The 24,440-nt window shown below is 34.3% G+C and overlaps 1 protein-coding gene across 1 annotated transcript; it reads right to left on the bottom strand.

Annotated features, from left to right (window-relative positions):
• Positions 1-7,149: 7,149 nt before the first annotated feature.
• On the bottom strand, positions 7,150-23,043 carry LOC121738222 (F-box/LRR-repeat protein 20). The gene is made up of 13 exons (XM_042130184.1): positions 22,856-23,043; positions 20,106-20,219; positions 17,464-17,547; positions 17,000-17,107; positions 16,271-16,368; positions 16,045-16,111; positions 15,651-15,753; positions 15,046-15,131; positions 14,181-14,363; positions 13,621-13,722; positions 13,220-13,307; positions 9,375-9,499; positions 7,150-8,175 (listed from the first exon to the last, which is right to left on the bottom strand). The coding sequence occupies exons 1-13, from the start codon at positions 22,883-22,885 to the stop codon at positions 8,068-8,070; spliced, it is 1,296 nt and encodes a 431-aa protein (XP_041986118.1). The 5' UTR covers positions 22,886-23,043; the 3' UTR covers positions 7,150-8,067.
• Positions 23,044-24,440: the final 1,397 nt, after the last annotated feature.

Genomic DNA, 24,440 nt, shown 5'->3' with positions numbered 1-24,440 from the left:
CATGTTTCCTCATAAATTTTGAGGAGTTCCCTCGATTACTTATGAATCCTTCATCAGATCACCACTTTTGTGAATATAATACCAAATTGAGATGATACCCTACATACCAAAAGAAAAATTTTGAAAATCGATTAACAAATGGCGGAGTAATCGTTGAACATAAGAAAACGAACATAACACCTCACCTATTTTGAAAGTCGATTAAAATTGTAGCCTATGTGTTATTCTGATGTATAAGCTATATTATTGTGAAGTTTCATTAAAATCCGTTCAGTAGTTTTTGCGTGAAAGAGTAACAAACATCCATACATCCACACGTCCATACATCCAAACAAACTTTCGCCTGTATAATATTAGTAGGATTAGTAGGATTTACAAGTTTTTTATTGCATAGTCAAGAGCTCGTGCTCGTAGCTTTGCACATTGGACTCTGTACTGTCACAGAATATATATTTATATAGTACTAAGATACTGTTTTTAAAATCGCTGTAGATGTAAGGCTCGTAGTACAAGTGAAAACCTTCATGTGCTGTCGACTTTACCTACAATTCATACCTACTTTTCTCATTCGTAGAGAATGAGAAAAGGATGAATTGTAGTAGGTAAAGTCAACTTGCCCCCCCCCCCCCCCCTGCGCCATCGGCTGGCGACGCCCTTGTAAGGGCCTGTTTCACAACTTCCTGATAAGGCTATCTACTAATTAAATTGACAGATCAAGTATGGAGAATCTGTCAAAAAAGTTTTGAATAGCCTATTAGGCACTTTATCAGAAAGTGGTGAAACAGGCCCTAAGACTTACAATATGTCACTTACATGAGAACAAAAAATTATAACAATAAAATATGTTACCTACATGATAGAAGTCAATACAACCGACAACCCTCATTCGGACAAAGAGAAACTGAACGTTTGTCAAAAATTCACTGACTCACTCTGACTTATACAGGTGTGTTTTGTGTTTTTATTTTTAACTAGCTGTTGCCCGCGACTTCGTCCGCGTAGACTTCAGTTAATAGCGTGCGGTGTCAACAAAATTGGTGTCAAATTTACCCCATAAATCAAAATACCCAAAAACAGCTGTACAGTGCGCACATAATACCTATTTCATTTTTTAAAATTAAACCTAAAGCTTATTTAGTCCCCCATTACACAACTTTAGCTTTACCCATATAAACTATTTAGCATTGGTAGGTTTAAGGTTTCGTCACTCATCACTGCGTAGATAAAGTACTGAGTTATTCATTATCGACGTGTATAACTGTATACTGTATATATGATACAGTGTATAACAATCGAAAGAATCGAAAAACATACTTCAACATGGTACCACCTCTTATAGAAAGATGCATGAGCAAGCGATAGCGCGATGTAGCAGACGAACGGCGCCGTCTATTATGAAATTTTGGAACTAACTTAATTTGAACAAATTTACGCATTTTCACCCCCTTACAACCGGTTTTCCGGTTAAAAAGTAGCCTATGTCCTTTCTCAGGCTTTAGACTGTCCGTGTACAAAATTTTATTACAATCGGTTCAGTAGTTTTGACGTGAAAGCGAGACAGACAGACAGACAGACAGAGATACTTTCGCATTTATAATATTAGTATAGATTTAATTTGATTTTAATAAAATGTAAAAATTGCTGAAAGTAGACTTTAAATGAGTTTGTTATCATGATATCAATGGCATCAAAATTCCTTATAAGAATAAAACAACATATTTTTCAAAATATTTAATATTCGGAGAAGATCAACAGGGAATTCGTCTAAGCACACTATTGAGATTTTCAAATTTTCTATTCACTAAGTTACACAATAAAGACGGCTATGGTCACGGCTCATGTTTTAATGGGCTTATAACTTTAATAATAGCGTAAGAGCCGGCGACGGCCAGACTTTCCTCATTTTATAAAAGCTGAAAGTTTACCTGTTTGTGACCTTTACAGAGGTAAAAACGACCAGCAACTATGGAGTTTCGGTCGCGGTTACTTGAGGAGGTATCCAGTAAAGCTCAATTTCATAGCTTATATTCTTGTCGTGTGCCGAAACTTTCTTAAAGTATTAGACTTTGAGGGTATCTGGCATCAACTATATAAGCTTTAAAATGTCCAGCGGGGCTAAAATGGTCACAATTAGCAATTCCTCTCAATCAATTCAGCAAATGAATTGTCAAAATTGTCAAAATGACAAATGTCAAAGCAGTACATAAATACAGAAATGAATTGCAAGCAGTTGCATTTTGCGATTTTAGAAAAATGAATCATATTATGATTCATATCATGATTCTTCAAAGCGACCATTTTAGCCCTAGTAGTAGGTACTCTTCCTCGAAGGTCAGGGAGCCCTTCAGAACTGGATACCTCCTACAGTAACCGCGACCGAACTCCATAGTTGCTGGTCGTTCTTATCTCTGTAAAGGTCACAAACAGGTAAAATTTCAGCTTTTATAAAATGAGGAAAGTCTGACCGTAGCAGGCTCTCGTTCCATAAGTCACAATATATATTTTAAAGATTGAATAAATTCTTATACAGCCAATGATAATCCTTTAGATTATAAAACACTATTTAGTTAAGAATAAAGTGAAAAAATGAACACATGACGTGGCTTTCTTAGACTAACTGGACGAATTTCATATAAATAAAAAAGTGAAAATAATGAAATATTTATGATGAAAATAAATATAAAATTAAAGAGTAAGTAGTAGACGCATTTCTCATATTTGAACGGTAAAATAAAATATCACCGTGTAACGCAATATTTTATTTTACAGTCAATATTCCATTATATTTTAAAATAATAATAAAAATGAGTTAGTTAGAAAAGAAATAACGATTAAAACATGTATTTTGAAAGCAACTCTTAGATCAAGAAATATTAAATTTTATTTCCAATGCTAGGATCTTGCATGTATACTGTATCTTGTGATACACACAAATCTAACGTGAATAGAACGAAATTAAGAATCGTGCTAACTGTAATTAAAAATAAAAATAAGCCACTAATGTGTTTCAATTACTAAAATTTTAAGTGAGATGAGGTATTAAAAACTGATATGAATGGTAAAAAAAACAAAAATCAAAATTAAAAAACATACATTTATTTAATAGTCTTGTTACATCACAATATTAGTATCATTCGCACAGCGTGTTTCTAAGAATTTCGTTGCATGAAATTAGAGACACCCTGTACAATGCCATTTACACGTTACAAAAATGCATGGCGTCCGCCTACTGTCACATTTTGGAATCATAGCGCCATGCTAGTTAGTGGCTTGACATACAACTGTTTATACAATGTATCCCGACACCGGTGTCCGATCTTTTAATGTCATGAATTCATGATGTATGGCATATTTTATTGACAAATTGGCTTTAATAAAATGTTTCTCCAACTTTTGAAAAAAAAAAATTCTCTGACTCTCATACTAATCTGACCAATACTTCATTAGAAAATCGTTATAACTTCTAAACTATCTGACTTAGATCATAGATGTAAAAGAATTTATTTAAGATGAAAACCTCCTTATCCTTAAAATATAAAAGAACCAGTTTAATGTGCTAGATTTTTCACAAAAAGCCATTAATTAAAAAATACACAATGTTTAATTCCACGAAATTTATAAAATATTGCATGTGTAAGCGTAGTCCACAAGTTTAGCTATCAAATGATTGCTTTTTTTATCTTCATAAGATATTTACTGAAGTATTAGTCAGATTAGTGTGAAAGCCCGAGAAAAACTAAAATGGCTGCCATTTTATGACCGTGAGAGAGAGAAAAAATTTGATAAAATATGCCATAGATCATGAATGAAATCGAATTCACGGATCGGACACCGGTGTCGGGACACCGGTGTCCGATCATTTCATTCATTGTACAGCATGACTGGTGAGTGGTGACTGGTGAGACGTCATGATCAATACTTTAAGGAGAGTACTCGGTACTCGATTCTCATTTTTCATTATAATTATGTAATAAAATTTAAAATTACTATGCGGCCGGTACCCCTCCCGCGCGCATTGTGCATGCGTTGGGTAAATAATTATTTAACTTTAAGCTACATTTTTTTTATATTTTTTTTTTCAACTAATATAATATCCAAATATCACGTCCTCGAGTATTGAACATGTCTCACCAGTCATCCTTTAATGTCATGATGTATGGTATATTTTATCGACAAATAGACTCAATTTTTTTTCAAAGGATCGGACACAGGTGTTAGGACACATTGTATTTACAGATGTGAGTTGTGCAAGTCGCACGTCTCAGTTAATACGATAAATTCATAAGAAAATGTATAGCCATAAAGGTATAAACTAGGGAGCTTGGGAACATATCACTGGTATAATATTTTACTTGTTAACACTCCATAGTTGTACATTTGTATGTCACTATAACATTGTTATTACCGTTATTGTAAAATTCAGCGATATTATAAAATATCGATAGAATACAACACCGGCACACAACTCGCTCATACTTCAAGCTCGGGAACCAATAATCTGGCGGTGCCGGGCATACTGCGTAGTTCGTTCTGCCAATCAGCGCGCAAAGTGCGTTACGTGTCAAAATATCGCTGGTTATATTACAATAGGATATATTACTGCAAAGTTTCGACGTTATAGTGCAGAACCAGGATAGACAGTAAACAATAAGTTTTGTTCGACGTTTGACAATGTTTCTGTTGTCTGATATGACGCTTCTGCGTAATATTCCCAAATTAATGGTATTGAGTTGTCCAGTGCTTGTCTAAGTGTCGCAATTTAAGTTTAAGTTCATATTGAGACTGATCCTATAATACAATGCTAAAAGATGCTGTTGTTTGGTACTACTAATATACAGTATGTAACAAAAATAAGTGATAATACTTTAGGGTGTGTACGTGTCCCTTGTAGAGAGTTCACTGTGAAAGTAGCAGCGCTGAAAGACGAAAATTTTTTTTCACTTTTGTATGGGCAAAGGCCCGAGCGCCACGAGTTTCCCCATACAAAAGTGAAAAAAATTTTGGTCTTTCAGCGCTGCTGCTACTTTCACAGTGAACTCTCTACAAGGAACATGTACACACCCTAAAGTATTATCACTTATTTTTGTTACACACTGTATATTCTGTGCTGTTTTTGAATTAAAATAGTGTATGGTATCGCACTGCGCAGTGTATAATATATTATAGCAATTAAATACGTGAGTGGGAGAACCAGATAAGTAACATTTTATAACATTAAGACATTAATTACTCATTTTTTGATCTCAAATCATTTTTCCGGCCCTAAAGCCTACATTTATGCAAAAAAACGGGATTTTTTTTAACTGTTACTCACCTGCTTCTTCCACTCATGACTTCATTATTCATCATTTTTAATCGTCTTTGCGTATATGAACGTCAGTATGAACCGATTGTAACACTTAAATCTTTATAATTATGTTTGACAAAAGCGGTTTTATGCTTGATTGACAGAATCTTTGTCAAGCAAGGATCAAAACTGGAGTCGTATATTTTTATGAGTTTTTTAATTTACGGACTGATGTCGATATTTTATTTTTACTTTTGATATGCTAATTTACGTATCCTAATTGACAATTATTATAGCTATAGAATACTTTTGCTACTGTTTTATTAAAAGAAATTCCACGCACATTAAAATAATAGCTATAGATTATATTTTTGCCACTGTTTTATTAAAAGAAATTCCACACTCATTAAAAATATACGGCACCATTTTGGAGTCGTTTCATACAATGTAATATCAAGTAATAAAGTACAGCATTTAAACAAGGACTAATTTTGATGGAGCCCTAAGGCTGCCTTCATACTAGCGTTTGTAAAGCGTAGGCGTTCGATGAACGTATGCGCAGCGCAGACGCCGCGACAACGCGTCCGTCCGTCGCGTTGTCGTAACGTTTCCCCTGCAGTTAAACGCTGCGCTAGCGCGGCGCAGACGTTACTTAAATCGTTGTCGTTTCGGATTATCATTAACAAAATGGATTCCGACGAGGAAACACTTTTAATAGCTTTGCTTTTAAAAAGAAAATTAGAGAGGGAGGAGAATTAGAACGAGAAAATAAAAATAAAAAGAAATTAAAAAGTGGCAACATCGTAGTGTCACACCTTTCAAATCAATCTAAGAAATAATCGGTCAAGTGCGAGTCGGACTCGCGCACGAAGGGTTCCGTACCGTTATAGAGCAAAAGTAAGTCACAAATTATGATTTTTGTATGGGAGCCCACCTCATTTTTTTGTTTTATTTTAATATTATTTATTAATTATTAAAGTACACATATAATAAAGCTTTTTATAAAAAATTCAAGTGTCTAATTATTGTTACCATTATTGAAATCGAGCAAAAAAGGCCAAAAAATCACGTTTCTTGTATGGAAGCCCCCCTTCATTATAAATTTTATTTTGTTTTTAGTATTTGTTGTTATAGCGGCAACAAAAATACACAATATGTGAAAATTTCAGAAGTCTAGCTATAGCGGTTTTTGAGATACAGCCTGGAGACAGACAGACAGACAACGAAGTCCTAAATAGGGTCCCGTTTTTACCCTTTGAGTACGAAACCCTAAAAAGGATATGGGAGAATCTATTATGCAGTGTACGGTGAAGTGAAAGTGATTATTTTGTTTTAAGTGATTGACACCGCAGTAACGCGGCGCGTACGTCGCGCACACGCGGCGCTAGCGCCGCGCTGTCGCGGCGTCTGCGCTGCGCATACGTTCATCGAACGCCTACGCTGGATAAACGCTAGGTGAAGGCAGGCTAACACTACTTGTCTCATCCACTCGCGCACGAGTTTAACGTTATATTTTTTTCATAGGTCCGTAAGGACCGAGATATTTAGAGAGTGACAGAGAGCAGCTTCTAGCATTAGGTCCTTATTATAATTTCTCAATGTTAAATGACCGGACAATGGTTTATAAGCATTTCAATACAAACAATAGTATTTAGTCTTACCGGCAAAAAAGTAACCGCCTTTTATCTACCATCTAACATCTCACTTTACATCGTCGACATTGTAATCGCAATTGAAAGGTAAAGAAACGTTATTCAGTCGTTCTGAAATTACAATGTTAGTTTTTTCTATGTGATGCCTAAGTTATTTAGAACAGGTTCACTAGGGGATGATAAACAAAATATCGCTGCTCAATGAGCAAGTGACGTTATCGAGTAAGCACTATATAATTATTCTTCTCTATCCTACGTTTAACATTTTAAAGCGTTAACAATTACGTTGGTTCACCGTTCACATTCTAAGACACATTGAAATCCACCCTACCTTACACATCTACTGACTGATGATAAAATAATTCTATGTAGAAAAATATATCATGTCGATCAATTTTTGCGATCAAATCGAAACTACAAAATGGCCGACAGGCAGCTTATAAGTACAAAATAATAATGGCGGACACTTAATCTTATAAATCATTCATAAGAAAGAACTAGGTGGACATTTAAATATTTAATAAATGCAATTAAAGGTCCATGTTAGGAGTTAATGTTAGTAATCATTAAAACTACATGCAATGACTACTTAAAGTAACCTAGTTTAGTAGTATGTAAACAAAAATTAATGATAAAATATTTCGATAAATCGGCCATTTTGTGTAAACAAAAAATATACATTATATTTTGAATCTTGATTCAATAACTGCTAGTCGTTTCGTCGTCTCAAAAAAATAAAAGCATCATCTATTGCCCCGCTATCACAAGTCATATCATATCACCTTACATAATAATCAATCTAGTAATATTTACCTAGAAAACGTTTAAAACAATGATTAACAGTAAAGTGTTAAGTTTATAAAATAAATGTATAGTTGTATAGCGAGTTGAAATATCTCGTAGACCTCAAGTGACCCGGACAATATTTAGGCGAGTTCACGTCGCGTTACGCATTAAACTCAAACTATGAAGCCCTACGATAACTTGGTCAGAAGTGAGGAAGTCTTCATAGATCCGGGTCGTGGTTCCGGGAACCGGGTCGTGGTTCCGGGAACCGGTTCGTGGTTCCAGAAACCGGGTCGTGGTTCCGGGAACCGGGTGGTGGTTCCCGCGGGGAGCGAAGCGCGTTCAAATGATGTTGCAGCAGCGGCAGTAGCGCGGCCGCGCCCCGCCCGCCGTCGCGGGGGGCGTCACCGGGGCGAAGTACGCATGCACGCGTATGTTCGGGAGATGATTCTGGAATTAATAATTTTAATTAGAGCTACACTGCACAAGGCTTATACGATAGAAGGGAAATAATTAAAAACTTTAAAAAATAGGTAGGTAGGTAGGGTTTAAAAAATATTTAAAATTTCAATGAATGTGCATTTATTTTTATACTACTAACAGCATCATCTCAGTTACTTTGAAAGGAATTTGAACGAAAAGTTCCTTTTTATACTTCGCCGAATACAATTGTTTAGTTGATCGACTATTACTCAATTACTCAATAACTTATGAAGTCTTCTTAGCCTTCATAGTTTTCCTTTTAATTTCAGCATATTTCCTACTCCCGCAATTTTTTTCACATTTCCAGAAGCAACCGTTTAGCTGGTAGGTGGGGGACCCTGGACTCTAACGATTTTTTCCACTTTCAAACTTAATATTTCACAAACGGATTCCTAAATCGGAAAATGATCTATGAATACTCATAATATTTAAAAAAAAACCTATCCAACAACTACCCACACGATGGGGCGGACGAGAAAAAAAAATAATCCCCGCTTGATGTGTAGGGAAGGTACCATAAAAAGATATATTTTTTAAGATTTCATGTACCATTTTGTCGGCATCATTAATATGGGCATTCATTCCAAATTACAGCTTATTAGGTCCTATAGTCTCTGAGCAAAAATGCAGACAGACAGACAAACGGACGGATGGACAGACCAAAACTATAAGGGTTCCTTGTTGACTACGGAACCCTAAAAAGGGCATCTCATAATTTATAGTCATAAGATAAGACATAACACATATTTTATAGGGGCAATCGTAAACGGCAAAATAGAAACAGAGAGGGGTAGAGAAAAAACACACTTATAAGAAGCAAAAAGTTCTAATAAAAAAAGGGAAGAATAGTGAAAGCTCCATCAACAAAGGCTTGGGTAAAAATTCTGCAGTGCCTTTTAGTTCGAGAAAAATCCATGTTTGTATTTCATTTTGTTTGTAAATCCTTTTAACGGCCGATCCGTCAATGAATACCGTTAAAATGGTACTATCAGAAAAGTTGATTCCTAGGCAGATAGAGAACCTAAGTAATTTGGTCGCGTTACGTCAAACACATCTGACAGATCACGTGCTCTATGATCTATCATTGAATTGACATAATAAGACCAATTGACGTAGGTCCGTCAACTGACTATGAATTAATTTCTCCGATGGTACGTACTACGTACCCTGAGCTTCCGTATCGCGTTCCTGGTGACGAGCTGACAGTCGTACAGCTCTATGAGCTGCAGGTTGTGACACGACGTCAGGTGCTCGAGCGCCTCGTCCGTCACCAACGGACAATTGTCAAGACCTGCGTGACATCGTTGTATGATTATACCCTATTTTCATACATTATATAGCTTTTACACTGAATTTATTGGAACGGATATGTTTTTATTGATAAAACAATGCTGATCTCCGATATTATACGTATCGGATATCTGTATTGTGATACTTGGCCACTATTGCAAGCTTAGCATTACCGCAGTAAAAACTGGGAATTTAGGAAAGATATCAATCAATCAATCAATCAAAATAATTTATTCATATAGGTCACACGGTAACACTTATGAACGTCAAGATTCTTAAATAGTTATAATTAATAATTATAATAATTATGTATATAATTCAATAACAAATAGTTGTATGTACATTTTATGCAAAACAATAATGTCAATATAATTTTTAAATATTCTAAATTATTATAATTATGTCAATTCAGTCAGACCAAGTAATATAAAATCATGTTCATACAATAATTAAATATTATGACAAGTTAGTTTAGTAGGTACCTACTTATAGTAAAAAGAGACATGGTAAATTACTATTATTAATATTGTCACACTTATTCCCATGGATGAATGTCATCAAAATAGTCATTTATTCTGTAGTAGCCCTTACAAATCAATTTGTTTTTGATACATTCCTTAAATTTATTGAAGGGCAAGGCTAAAATGTCATCAGGTAGTCTGTTATAGAAACGTATACCGAGTCCCACGAATGAGTTTTGAACCTTATGAAGACGTGAATAATTAACGGCTAGTTTATTTTTGTTCCGTGTATTAAAAGAATGCGTGTCGGATTTTTTATCATAATATTGGATGTTCTTTCGAATAAATATAACATTGTCAAAAATATATTGTGATGGTACGGTCAGGATATTTATGTCTTTAAACGTTTCTTTTAGGGAGCACCTTGATCCTAGTCTGTATATAGCGCGAACAGCCCGTTTTTGCAATAAAAATATTGTTTGAATATCTGCAGCACTTCCCCACAGTAGTAATCCATAAGATAAGATGCTGTGAAAATAGCTATAGTAAACGGTACGAGCTGTTTCTTCATTAGTCAATTGTCTTACTTTTCTAATCGCAAAGACTGCTGAACTAAGCTTTTTTGCTACATTTGAAATATGAGCTCCCCAATGAAGCTTAGAGTCAAGAGTGAGGCCTAAGAATATTGTAGAATCAACGAAATCCAGATTGACATCACTAATTTTCAGGTTAATTTCAGTGTTGGCTTTCACTTTAGGCATTCTGAAGATGACACACTTTGTTTTATTGGGATTAAGTACAAGATTGTTGGCAGAGAACCATTCTAATAGAATAGCTAGTGTTTTATTAACACTACTGAAATCTGCATTTTTTCGATTTAATTTGAACAGGAGAGATGTATCATCTGCGAATAAAATAATTTCGCAAAAAGATCGTATGAAAAAAGGCAAATCGTTTACGTATATTAAAAAAAGAAAAGGTCCCAAAATAGAACCCTGTGGTACTCCTATTATTATTGGTAATCCTGTAGATTTCTGACCATTTACATCAACGGACTGAACTCTGTCTGTCAGATAATCCGTCATAAGGTCAAGTGCGGTGCCTTCAATGCCATAATGCTTAAGTTTTTGAATCAGTATACTATGATCCACGCAATCAAACGCCTTCGATAAATCACAAAATACACCAATGACATCCTGATGGTCTTCCCAAGCTTTAAAAATGTATCTTATTAAAGTAACACCTGCATCTGTAGTTGAAACACCCTTGGTAAATCCATATTGGTGACTATGCAATAATTTGTTAATATTAAAGTAACTCTGAAGTTGATTGAGGATTTCCTTCTCAAATATTTTACTGATAGCTGGTAAAATAGAGATAGGTCTAAAATTACTCGGGTCACTCTTTGAGCCCTTTTTAAACAAAGGAATAATTCTAGACTGTTTCATAAGACAAGGGAATACGCCAGCATCAACACAACGATTAAAAATAGCAGCTAGGTATGGTGATAATTCGGAAATAATATTTTTAAGTAATTTGACTGATATACCCCACAGGTCTACTGATTTTTTAAGGCTAAGAGTGTTAAAAGTCTTTATGATATCTTGCGGGTGTATGTGTCTAAAACTGAACATTACCTTGCTTTCTTTTACATTTGTTTTAAGTAGCATGTTCGCTTTTAACGGACAGGAGTCAAGGGAACGAGTTGTCTTTTCAGTGATATTTACAAAGAATTTATTAAAGAAGTGAGCTAATTCTAAATTATCAGAAATTGTCAGACCGTCTATATTTAATTTAATTTTATTGTCATGTCTTTTAAAACGTCCTATTTCATTATTAATTATGTCCCAAGTACTTCGAATTTTATTGTGAGAGTTATTAATTTTGTTGCTTAAGTATAAAGCTTTAGCAGCGAGGCATATTTTCTTGAATATTTTAGAATAATCTCTCACATACTGAATAAACAATGGATGAAAGTTATATTTTTTAAGGTCATATAAATTATATAGTTTGTTCCTACTGATATATATACCAGGTGTCGCCCAATCACAAAATTTAATTTTTTTATTAACATTAAATGTTTTAGTTTTAAATATAATGTCATGTTCTGATTTAATAATATTGTGTAGATTTTCATATAATATATGTGGGTTTTGTTGTTTTAAATCTATATTTGTAATTTTATTTGCTATGTTTTCCTTAAACATACTAATTTTACTTGAAGTGATTGGTCTGCAAGTAATTTTTTCAGTATAAGAAATGGTTTTAGTTGGAAAAACAGCCATTTGCCCTAAATGATCAGATGTCAAATCATGAAATAAACACATTTTTGTGCAATGGCAGTTACAAAAAATATTATCTAGGCAAGTTGCCGAATGTGAAGTGATCCTAGTGGGCTCTAAAAATAAAAATTTAAGGTCAAATGTTTCAAACAAATTCAAGAATCTATCACATCTGGAAGATTTTTCCATAAAGTTAACGTTAAAGTCACCACATAATATGATATATTTTTTTGTAACTAAACGGTTTAATACATTTTCTATTATTACGTCGAAAGAATCAAAATCACTCTGTGGGGGTCGGTACACACATATGATAATATATTCCTCAAGCTCCACGCAGGATATTTCTGCTGTGCATTCAGATGAGAGGGTTACAATGTCTTTGCGTTCTTTATATTTGATAACATTTTGTACGTATATAAGAGAACCCCCGCGTATGGCGCCCTTCCTTATGAACGCACTGGCAATGCTATAAAATTCATTATTGATAATATTAATTTGTTCATCTTTTAACCAGTGCTCAGTTACACAAAAAACATGAATGTTACGGCTTTTTAAAAATAGTTCTACTTCTAATTCTTTGCCATGTATTCCCTGAATATTTTGGTGAGCTATAATAAGACTATTGGCTACGCTGTCCTCGAAAAAAATCATTATAATTTTTTACATTGTTATACTTTGATTGATTTAAATCTATTTTATTAAAATAATAAGGGATTGTGCCTTTTTTATGACTTACTACATAATTTTTTTGTGCAGAGTTTTTCCTACTTTGATTTGTATTTGGCAATATGGAAAAATAATAGGGTATAGTTCCCTTAATGTTGTTATTTGAATACAATTTGTCTACAAATTTGGTAAAAAAAGGATTAGAAGTACTGACAATATAAACAAACCTTTTCAATGATGACCATGCTAACAATTATACTACTTAATTGAAAATTATGATTTACTTGCTATTGTAAAAAATATTGTTACCTAAAACAGTGAGGTGTTCCGCCGCACAGGGTGACATCGAAAGTTGTTTGATTCCAAAGTCGGTTATAAGCTCGCAGTGGGACAGCGTCTGAAATGTGGAAAGTGTAATATATATATAAAACTCAAAGGTGACGGACTGACATGGTGATCAATCAACGCACAGCCCAAACCACTGGACCGATCGGGCTGGGCATACAGGTAGATATTATGACGTAGGCATCCGCTTAGAAAGGATTTTGATCAATTCCACCTCCAAGGGGTTAAAATAGAGGATGAAAGTTTGTATATATAATAATGCTTCTTAACACGAGCGAAGCCGCGGGCAAAAGCTCGTTATAATAAAGATGCATGCGTAAATCAAAGTTACGGCGACTAATAAGACACGAGAAATAAAGATTTACCAGTTTTTCTATCCTAGGGCAGCCCATTGCTAAATGCACCAGCGTCGAATCAGTGATCAGAACACATTCTTCTAGGTCCATACGCTCTAACATTCTGCAGCTCTGCAAACGATAATTTAACATTACCAGTTGCCCAAGTATGGATAGTTGCAGAATTGTGCAATCGTCATCAGCAAATAATACTATTCCATGTTCAACATGATAAGAAATGATTAGTCATTTATATAAATAAATAAGGAAAAGAAAGGGTCCTAAAAAGACGCCTGTAGGACCCCCATTTTCATTTCTAATACGAGCAGATCTCTTCTCATTTATCTCAACCCTCTTTGTCCTATTCGTTGAATACAATTCAAGGGAGATGAGTGCTGTTCCATTTATTCCATGGTGATATAGTTTCATGTCCAATTTTTGTGCTGCACGCAATCAAAAGCCTTTGAGAGATCATAAAAAACTTCTATAGCATCCTGAGACATCTGCAACTATCCCTCCACTTTGGGCAATGCGCTAGAGTTCCCCAGTTAGAGTGACTCCTCTGCAATACCTCGTGTGTGATATCTCACCCGGGCCAACGCCTGGAAGCCGACGTCTGTGAGATGCGCGCACTGCGCCAGCTCCAGCGTGACGAGGTCTGGGCAGCGCGCCGCCAGCGCCGCGAGCGTCGCGTCCGTCAAGCGCGAGCACCCCGACACGCACAGCCGTCGCATCGACCCGCCTAGCTGTGATATTGACTCGTCCGTCAACGTCTGGAAGAAAATGCAAGTGTCACGTGACAACTGATAGGCATAAACTGGCCAATATTAAAAATCCCGCCGAAATTCCTTATATTTTCCGCAATAAACACTATCCCTATATTCTTTCCCAACTCTCACAGTATCTCCGTATCCAATGAATTATTCCGTTCAAACGAGAAGTGGTAACAGACATACTGACATACTTATGCATTTAAAATATTACTAAGGTTTATTGGCTCTACTTACACTTTTACTGTCTTTACGAGATTACGAGAGGTAATTAGAGAGTAAACTAAGCTTGAGTTATCATCGTCTTATCAGAAACCACGTTTAAACGTGTTTTCTTACTATGTAATCAACAAATCAAATATTTTGTTTCAAGAATAACAAAAACATCGTAAAACAGTGATGCCGTGAGTCACAGTAAGTTCTTCCTACGCCTCTAGCTATTCAAATTAAATGTACAAAATATTATGTTGATTGAGATTAGAGAAATATCGAATATGTGCATTTGTAAACAAGGTATAAATACTAATATTTAAGTTGTTGCATACAACAAATTATCCTCACATACAACAAGATATACTATCACACAACAGAACATGCTCACATACAAGTTACAACGAGTATATATACCTAAACACAACAAAGTATACTCAAGTCTCAAAAACAACATAAAATATTATATACTCACATCACATCCCTGCACATTGAGCACCTCCAGGTCGGGGCAGTATGTGGCGAGGCAGGACACCGCTCTGTCGTTTACGTTTTTACAACCTGCAACAAAATTTAGCATTTACAAATTTAAGTGCGCATATACCACTGTATGCGTGTTATTCGGTCGAAGAGGCGTTTGCGAGATCCAATATATACTATCTATTCTCACATCGGAATGTTGTTTAAAATCCAATATACAGTAAGGACGCTGCCTCGGGATGTCGGCCACGCAGTCTAGAATTTACAAAGATGGTTTCGGGGCGTGCTTTCGGGTAAAATAAAAAGTCGACGTTAGTTTTAATTTTGGCAACGCAACATAACATCCACTTAATACCGCACTCAGAGACAAATATTAGTAACTTAACTATGAATAAATGAAGAATTTGGCGTAAGCCAGTTTCTGTCCAACTCTTCATTAAATTGAAGTTTAATGATCATTAAATGTCTCTCGACAGTTGTGGGGCAGTTGTGCATTTACGTACACCAGTCAATACGGCGGTCTTCTGAGCGCTTAATACCGCGCTTCCGAATTTTAAGCAGAAGTCGAAAAATAAGAAGAGGATAAGATTAAACTCTCACCTCTGCAGATAAAGCTCTTCAGCTTGGGGCAGCCCCTCGCCAGCGCCTCCACGCCATTCTCCGTGATCGACTGACACCATGACACGTTCACGTGAGTTAGAAGCTGAAAACATGACATTTGTTGTCAGCAATATTCAATTGTTAAAAATGGGCCAAAGTTTTTAATTTTCTGGTAAGTATATAATAATACTAAAAATATTTTTACAGTATCTATACAAGTTTTACAAAGATGTTGTCTGTGACAACTGTCAAAGAACTTTTTCAATGTATTTGAAAAAGAAGTCATGAATATAGTTAGTCTTGCATTAATGTAATATTTTAGATGCAACTTAATTGTCAATTATACATTATCCAACTATATTATTATTAATTTTTATGAGACAAAATAACATACTGGACATCCATCTGATAATGCCTTCAGCGATATATCTGATATGCTCGGACAGGAATCCAAATTGATTCTGAAAAATTATTACAAATCCTTAATTTACCAAGATAAATAAGATATTTTATTGATTGTTTTAATACGTTATCATAGCATAATTATATATTGTTTTCTTAAAAAATAGTAATAAACGAAATTAATTTAGTTTGTATTGTTTTATTTTCTTTAAACTTACTTTTGCAACTTGCTACATCTTCTCCCTAGGGCTTGGCAGGACTGATCTGTGAGTTTCTTGCATTTGTTCAAATTCAGATCTTCAATATTCGGACAAGACTGTAAACAAGCAATAATTTAATAATTTTTAAAATATAGCATAATGTAAACTTTATCGCGAAAATTATTTTAAGTGATATAGAATCTATACTAATATTATAAAGCGGAAGAGTTTGTTTGTTTGTTTGAACGCGCTAATCTCAGGAACTACTGGATCGAACTCCGATTTAAAAAATTCTTTCAGTGTTAGATAGCCCATAATCGAAGAAGGCTATAGGCTATATTTTATCACGCTACAACTAATAGGAGCAGAGAAATAGAGGAAAATGTGGAAAAAACGGGCGAAATTATTTGAAAGGGCTTATCTCACGAACTACTGGAGCAATTTTTCTGTTATTTGGTACAGATTAGAAGTAGACCACGTGAAGGATCATATAAAATACGCGAACGAAGCCGCGAGGAACGTCTAATTATTAAATAAAGAAAGGATATTAATATAAAGTTGCAAAGCACATTGAAATTCATACACTGAACCACCTTGTGTGTCTCTAGCGAAATAAACTACTACATCTGGATGAGAAAGCAACTTATGGTGAGCTTAAGTGCGCGACTTACAGTGAGCAGGTAAATTGCGAAGGGTCAATGAACGAAAAACGAGCTCAGCTACCGCGCTTTAGTAGGTAGCACAAACCTGCGCCAACGTCTTGATGGAGCCATCCGCGATGCTCTCGCACCCGCGTAGAGACAGCTCTCGCAAAAATCCACCGCATCGCTGAGATATGTTTTCTATCACTGGACCCTAGACATACGTTAAAAGTTTATCAGAGTGACCCTTTTTTCGCACTTTTTAATTCATACTGATATTATAAATGCGAAAGTGTGTCTGTCTGTCTGTCTGTTACCTCTTCACGCCCAAACCGCTGAACCGATTTTGCTGAAATTCGGTATGCAGATACTTTGAGTCCCGAGAAAGGACATAGGATACTTTTTATCCCAAAAAGATGTACGGTTCCCGAGCGATAAACGAATTTTGGCGCAACCGAGTTGCGGGCGTAATCTAGTAATATAATATATTAATAAAAAATGTAATAGTATTATATTCATAAAAAAGATGTGTTTAGAAACTAATAATATTTAATATAATATAGAAAATACCTCTACATCTCTCTGGAAGTCAAATAAGTCTATACGCTGCCAGTTGGAGCCATCGAGAGCGAGGATATTCCATAATTTTGAAACCTGAAAACAAAGCTATTTTTGTTGAAAAATCGTTAGTATATGTAGGTTTTATATAAATTACGATTAGTGAGTCTTCAATCTATAAACATAATAGTTTTAACCTATATTATAAACCAGGGGTCACCAAATGGCAGACCGCGGTCCGCACCCGGACCGCCGACGTTCTTATTTTTAAAAATTAATTTCAGTCTCGACATAGTGATGAACAAAGCAACAAAAATTGACACTTTTCTCATTGATACATGTTGATACAAAAAAACCTTAGTAACCGTAATTACATTTGTTTAATAAATATATTTTATGATGTGTGAACCGCATAGGTCATTTTAATTCTTAAAACGGACCCCCAGCGAAACTAATTGGTGACCTCTGTTATAAACTATAATGCAGGGGTCAGAAGTTATCATTAATCAAGACAAAGTAACCGTAATCTACATCATGTGACTAGTGAAAGTGATCATGTGGTATCAGTAGGTTGATTCCACTAACTCAGTGTATTTCAAACTTTTTAAACCGACTTCAAAAAAAGAAGTTATCAATAATAATTATTCGACCCGTATCTATACTTACTAATATTATAAAGCGGAAGAGTTTGTTAGTTTGTTTGTTTGAACGCGCTAATCTCAGGAACTACTGGTCCGATTTGAAAAATTATTTCAGTGTTAGATAGCCCATTTATTGAGGAAGGCTATAGGCTATATTTTATCACGCTAGTACTAATAGGAGCGAAGAAATAGAGGAAAGTGTGGAAAAAACGGGGGGCATTTATTTGAAAGGGCTTATTTGAACGCGCTAATCTCAGGAACTACTGGTCCGATTTAAAAAATTCTTTTAGTGTTAGATAGCCCATTTATCAAAAAAGGCTATAGACTAATGGAAGTCATGCAACGACTAATGGAAGCGAATAAATAGAGGAAAATGTGGAAAAAATGGGGGAAATTATTTGAAATTTAATTTTTTGAACGTGCTAATCTCAAGAACTACTGGTCCGATTTGAAAATTTCTTTCAGTGTTAGATATTTATCGAGGCAGGCTATAGGTTATATTTTGTCACGCTAAGACTAACACGAGCGAAGAAATAGAGGAAAATGTGGAAAAAAACGGGGGAAATTATTTGAAAGGGCTTATCTCACGAACTACTGGAGCAATTTTTCTGTTATTTGGCACAGATAAGAAGTAGACCACGTGAAGGATCATAGGCTATTTTTTGTGGACTAATTTGTCTGTGAAATATCTAATTTACGCGGGCGAAGAATAAACGGCTGGACCCATTTTGCTGAAATTTGGTATAAAGATACTTTGAGTCCCGAAAAAGAACATAGAATACATTTTGTCCCGGAAAAATGTACGGTTACTGCACAATATACTTTTATGATTTGCGCGTAAACTATTCAATCTATTTTGATGGAATTTGGTATGGAGATACTTTGAGTCTCGGGAAAGGACAAGGAATACTAATTTTGTCCCGAAAAATGTACGGTTCCCGCACAATAAACTTTTATGATTATCGCCTAAACTATTCAATCTATCTTGATGAAATTTGGTATGGCAATACTTTCAGTCTCGGGAAAGGATAAGGGATACTTTTTATCCCTGAAAATATAGGGTTCCCGCACAATAAACTTTTATGATTCTCGCCTAAACTATTTAATCTATTTTGATGAAATTTGGCACGGAGATTTCCAGATATGTACTCATTTGAATCTGGGACAAGGAATGTGTTTTGTCCCGGAAAAATGTGCGGTTCCCACACAATATGCTTTTAAACGACTCAATCGATGTACGGGAACAATTATAAACTAAAGTCAACGCGGACGAAGTCGCGGGCAACAGCTAGTGTATGTAATAATTCTTGAACTGCCCAGGTTTTGTATAATATTATGTTCTATTTATAATGTAATAAATATGAAAAATACCACCCTTTGTTCTTTTATCATGTACTAGATGTACCGCGCGGCTTCGCCCGCGTAATTTAGGAATTTCACGGAAACCGTAAATTTTTTTGCAAAAATAGCCTATGTCCCTTCACGTGGTCTATTCTTCATGTGTACCAGGTAACATTAAAATTGCACCAGTAGTTCAGATAATAAGGAAATTCATATGATTTTCCCCGTTTTTTCACATTTTCCTCTGTTTCTTTGCTGCAATTGATCTTAGCTTAATATTATATTATAGTCTATAGCCTTTCTCGATAAATGGGCTATCTAACACTGAAATTTTTTTTCAAATGGGACCAGTAGTTCCTGAGATTAGCGCGTTCAAACAAACAAACAAACTCTTCAGCGTTATAATATTATAAGTATACAGTGTGTAACAAAAATAAGTGATAATACTTTAGGGTGTGTACATGTTCCTTGTAGAAAGTTCACTGTGAAAGTAGCAGCGCTGAAAGACGAATTTTTTTTTCACTTTTGTATGAGCATAACACAAAAATTTTTGGTCTTTCCCCGCTGCTACTTTCATAGTTCACAGACTCATTATCACTTATTTTGTTTGTGTAACAACATTTTAATACAATTGAGGTTCTGCGTATTTCATATTATAATATAAAAAATTACCTGAGCACATCGGCATAGTGACACAACATCCAGGTAGGAAAGTATACGAAGTATCAGTTCTTTTGGCAGCTTTTTGTTTATATGATTGTCATCATCGCCCGTAAATCGAGAAATCTGAAAAAAAAATAGTAGTATACAAAGCTGCATTCTGTAAAATATCACTTGTTTACAAAGTCGCCTAACCCAAAAATTCGAGTTTTTGTCACAGAATGATTTAAAATTAATGTATGCATTAGTGTTTTCTTGTAAGAAAATAAGTAAAACAATAGTGCTTTCTTATAAGAAAACACTATTTTTTACTCTCTTTGATTACTTCACATATAATTCTAGTGGTGTATCAAAATGAGTATCTAACTGCTGCACTCAGAGTGGAACATTAATTACTTTAATGCTACGAATAATAAAAACTAAGGAATCGTAACTCCTATACTATTACCGTTTTAAATTTGGTTCCTTTTGATCTGTCATGTAACATCAGCCTAGTACCGCTCAAGGTCACCTAAATATTGCAAATGTATTGAAATGTGTACCTAAGGTACACTTTTTTGACAAGTATTGTGGAGCATGTTTTTTGACGGAGTTACTTTTCCTTAGTTTTTATTAATCGTAGCTTTAATGTAATTAATTCAAAATTTTGACATAAGCCCCATACATTATTTGTCAAACTCTTCATTAAATTGAAGGTTAATTACAATGAAATGTCTCTGAGTATATATATATATATATATATATATATATATATATATATATATATATATATATATATATATATATATATATATATATATATACTCAGAGACATTTCATAACATTTCATAACTGATATATATATATATATATATCAGTTAATCTATAAGTAGCACACTGATAATTTTGAGATCATATCCTGTTCAAAAGTAAATTGTTTTAATCAAAGCCAGTTATTGCCAGTTAAATAAGTATCAAACAACTACTAGAAGTCTGATTCTATAATTCAATAGACATAACACATTTAGACCCAGTTTCATCAAGCAATGTTAAATAAATAATGGCTTGTTAAATCAGATAATGGCCTGTTAGAGCTATTGAACGTTCCACCATGCCCTAATGACATGTTAAATCACCTAACACGGTGTTAAATTTAATTCCTGCTATGGAGGTCCGTTAAATATTTAACAGGCTGTTATATGAGTCAAAATAACAACTTTTAAAGACAATAATATGCAATATCAATAAAAGAATCTGTTTTGACTTTTGAGTCTTTCCGCTATGTTTCCGCAACGTCCTTATTATTAATTATTTTCATAGTTATGAATAATTATTTATTTTCACTTTGCCAAAAATTCTGCCTTCGGATTTTCCTTGACATTGCAACATACATATTTCGGTTTAGTAATTTTGATACAAGTTAGTACTTGTATCAAAATTACCAAACCGAAATATGTAAATAAAAGTTTGTATTATGATTCATGTTTTCAGCTTTGACAGATAATAATTATTAACCTGGTAAATTAAGAAGAACTATTATTAATAAATGTATGCGATCAGTGATATTTTAATTTGGTCACATTATCTACTATTATACTACTATGGAAGAAAGTGACACATTGCAGCAAACATGTCGTATTAATCTTGTACATTGCAATTTCGTCGCGTTATAACAAGAATGAGCGAATTGATTTTTTGTTCACTCGTTGTTCACTTAACATTGCATTTAATAATCCGCTGTTAAATTTTTACTGTGGGACATAAATATTTTAACAGTCTATTTAATTTTCCAAGGTCCGTTAAGTAATGCCTTGTTAGGATTTAACAAACAGAGGTTGGTGAAATTGGGTCTTAATCCCTTGATTGCGGATTCTTGGAAATCTATTGTTACTGGGAGTTGATAGATTAAGGTGAAAAAATACTGAGATTGGGTAGGCAAATTGATAGTGTTTTTGGTTCTATGTTACTTCACATAATGGTACAATTAATTAATTACTCATATTAATTGTATAGCAAGTAAAGGGATCATTTTATTGCTGTTTTATTTTTAATATTAATCTCTAATTTATTATAAGTATCAATGTTGGTATGAGAACAGCTTAGAATTTCTAATTGTACACAAACACAATAGTACTCCGTATCAATGACTGATAGTACTAAATACTAATCCATAATATCTTTGTAAGTATAATTCGTTTGTCTGAAACGTGAACGAAAATAAACATTTGTGAAGTTATTAGCAAATTACTATTTCTATGACTAAAATACCCAACATTATGAGCATAGTTATTAACAGTTTAGAATAATGTTTTACATATTATATGACGTAAATACTGCGAACATGCTGTAGACGACGAAATGCGCGTCTTTGTAACGGTATTAATTTTCAGAGTTGATTGTACGCCAAGAGGTCAATTATCTTTATGTGTGACGGAAAACGTATCAGAAATAGCTTATTATGTCGCTGTTTGCTGGCTAAGCAAAATGATTTTAAAAATAAAGTGCGCATTTCTATCGTCCGACCATGTGTAATATAAATATGTATGTGAATCCTATAAGAATGCAATTTTAATGCATATTAGTGCTCATATTCGAATAGGATGGTCTAATAAGACGTACATTCGACCGATGTGTAGTTTAATTAATGTTTTCCATAACAAAACGAGTTAAAATGTGAATATTTCAGAACAAAGGAAGCGTGAAGTACGTATATTTTATTGTCAGCTGTTTTTGAATATACAAAAATAAACAATGCACCAACGCAGTGGATCGATTTACCTTACCTCGAATTTATTCCTTCCGGAATAACTCATACTCGGGAACGGTGTCACCTTCGCCACAGTGTTAAATTTTGTTAATACTCACAAATAAAATAAAGAGATCTAACAGAAATTAAACACACAAACAAATATGGAGTCGTTCCGAGTTTTTCGCTGACCGACACAGTACGAGCCGCGAGCTATCGCTTCAATCCTCTTCAATCACAATTCGATTTTTTTATTTTTCATCGCCAATAGCCAAAAGCTGTCAAATTGACAGTGCCAATGTCAGTTGTCAAGTTTGACGTTGACATTTTTTTTCAGTTGATCAAAATATGCAAAGTAAAGAAGAAAAATGATACTCCCATTACTACACAATATACTTACCCATACCGCATACGACACCAACTACCAAGCAGGGCTTCAATCTTCAAAGTACCAAGACGTATACCTAATAAATTAGGTATCTATTAATTTTCTATTGATTAACATTGATAATGCAACAAAAAAGTCTCTTCAACGTCCTCACTCTTATTCCTCCCATTATTTTCCTCTAATGAGGGATATTCCTATATTTTTAATTTGATTGTCAAACAGTTTCTATTTTAGTAACTAGATGACGTATGGGTAGACAACTATCGGTAATACCAGGGAATACCATCAATAATTGCTACCAAACTGGGCAAAAGAATGTATAACTTGATACATTTCAACTTGAAAAAGACGCAATAATATTCCAATGAATAGGATAATAAAGTTATTGTAACGATGTTTTAGCTAAAATTCACGGAAGAAATAGCCCTATTTACCGATATTCACACCAAATGTCACAGGAATTATACATTTTGGTTTTGACAACATCTTACCTGCACTTGTGCAAGATAACGGATATTTAATGGCTAATATTTTACCAATAATGAATATCAAAAACCCAAAAACCACTATTTGGGAAAAAATAATAAAAACCACACCAACAATAAAAAGTAGAAGAAGTTTGAAAGTGACATGCCCGCCAAAACTCTTTCAGTTGTCAAGTTTCAGTTTGACAAGTTTTATTATGTCAGCGTGTTCCTAAACTATTACCAGTGTACTGGCCTAATCGCTTAGGCCAATGATCGCTTAGGTTTAAGATATTTTGATTTATGTCACACTTGACAGTACACTGATATTTTTTGGAAACACAACCCATAAGTAGTCAGTGATGCCAACCTGCAGATAATTTCAGATCGGTGAGGAACCAATAGAAAATCTAGAAGTGTCTATCCTTACGCCATCTAGTTAAGATTGTTAAAATTAAAAAATATAAATGAAAATCCCTCATTCCCGATTACTAAGGTGTTCAGACAGGAAAACATTATCTAATTAATGGTGTTTTTAGTCGGTTATTATATAGACGTCACGTTGGCCAATCAAAAGCGATAGTGAATCGATAAACTCCTGTTATTGAAACCTAAGAAACCGGGCATTAGTTATTACAAGCATATTACAAGGATACTTCGAGACTTCTTTATCCTCATAAAGTCTGTCAAGAAAGTGAAGAAATTAAAAAGTTGCAACATCGTATTGTCACCCCTTTTTTCCGTAAACAGAGGATAGATCTTTTTCTAAG

This window comes from Aricia agestis, chromosome 2, assembly GCF_905147365.1.
Source record: "Aricia agestis chromosome 2, ilAriAges1.1, whole genome shotgun sequence".
Taxonomy (NCBI): domain Eukaryota; kingdom Metazoa; phylum Arthropoda; class Insecta; order Lepidoptera; family Lycaenidae; genus Aricia; species Aricia agestis.
This window is presented reverse-complemented; position numbering and strand designations above follow the sequence as displayed.

What these genes read in the sequence shown, in the direction of transcription:
- LOC121738222 (XM_042130184.1), bottom strand. Translation starts at nt 22,885, where the DNA reads ATGAGTTATTCCGGAAGGAATAAATTCGAG. An exon ending in CCGGAAGGAATAAATTCGAG is followed by an intron (nt 20,220 to 22,855) that starts GTAAGGTAAATC and finishes TTTTTTTTTCAG; the next exon opens with ATTTCTCGATTTACGGGCGA. An exon ending in CATTATCAGATGGATGTCCA is followed by an intron (nt 15,754 to 16,044) that starts GTATGTTATTTT and finishes TCATGTTTTCAG; the next exon opens with CTTCTAACTCACGTGAACGT.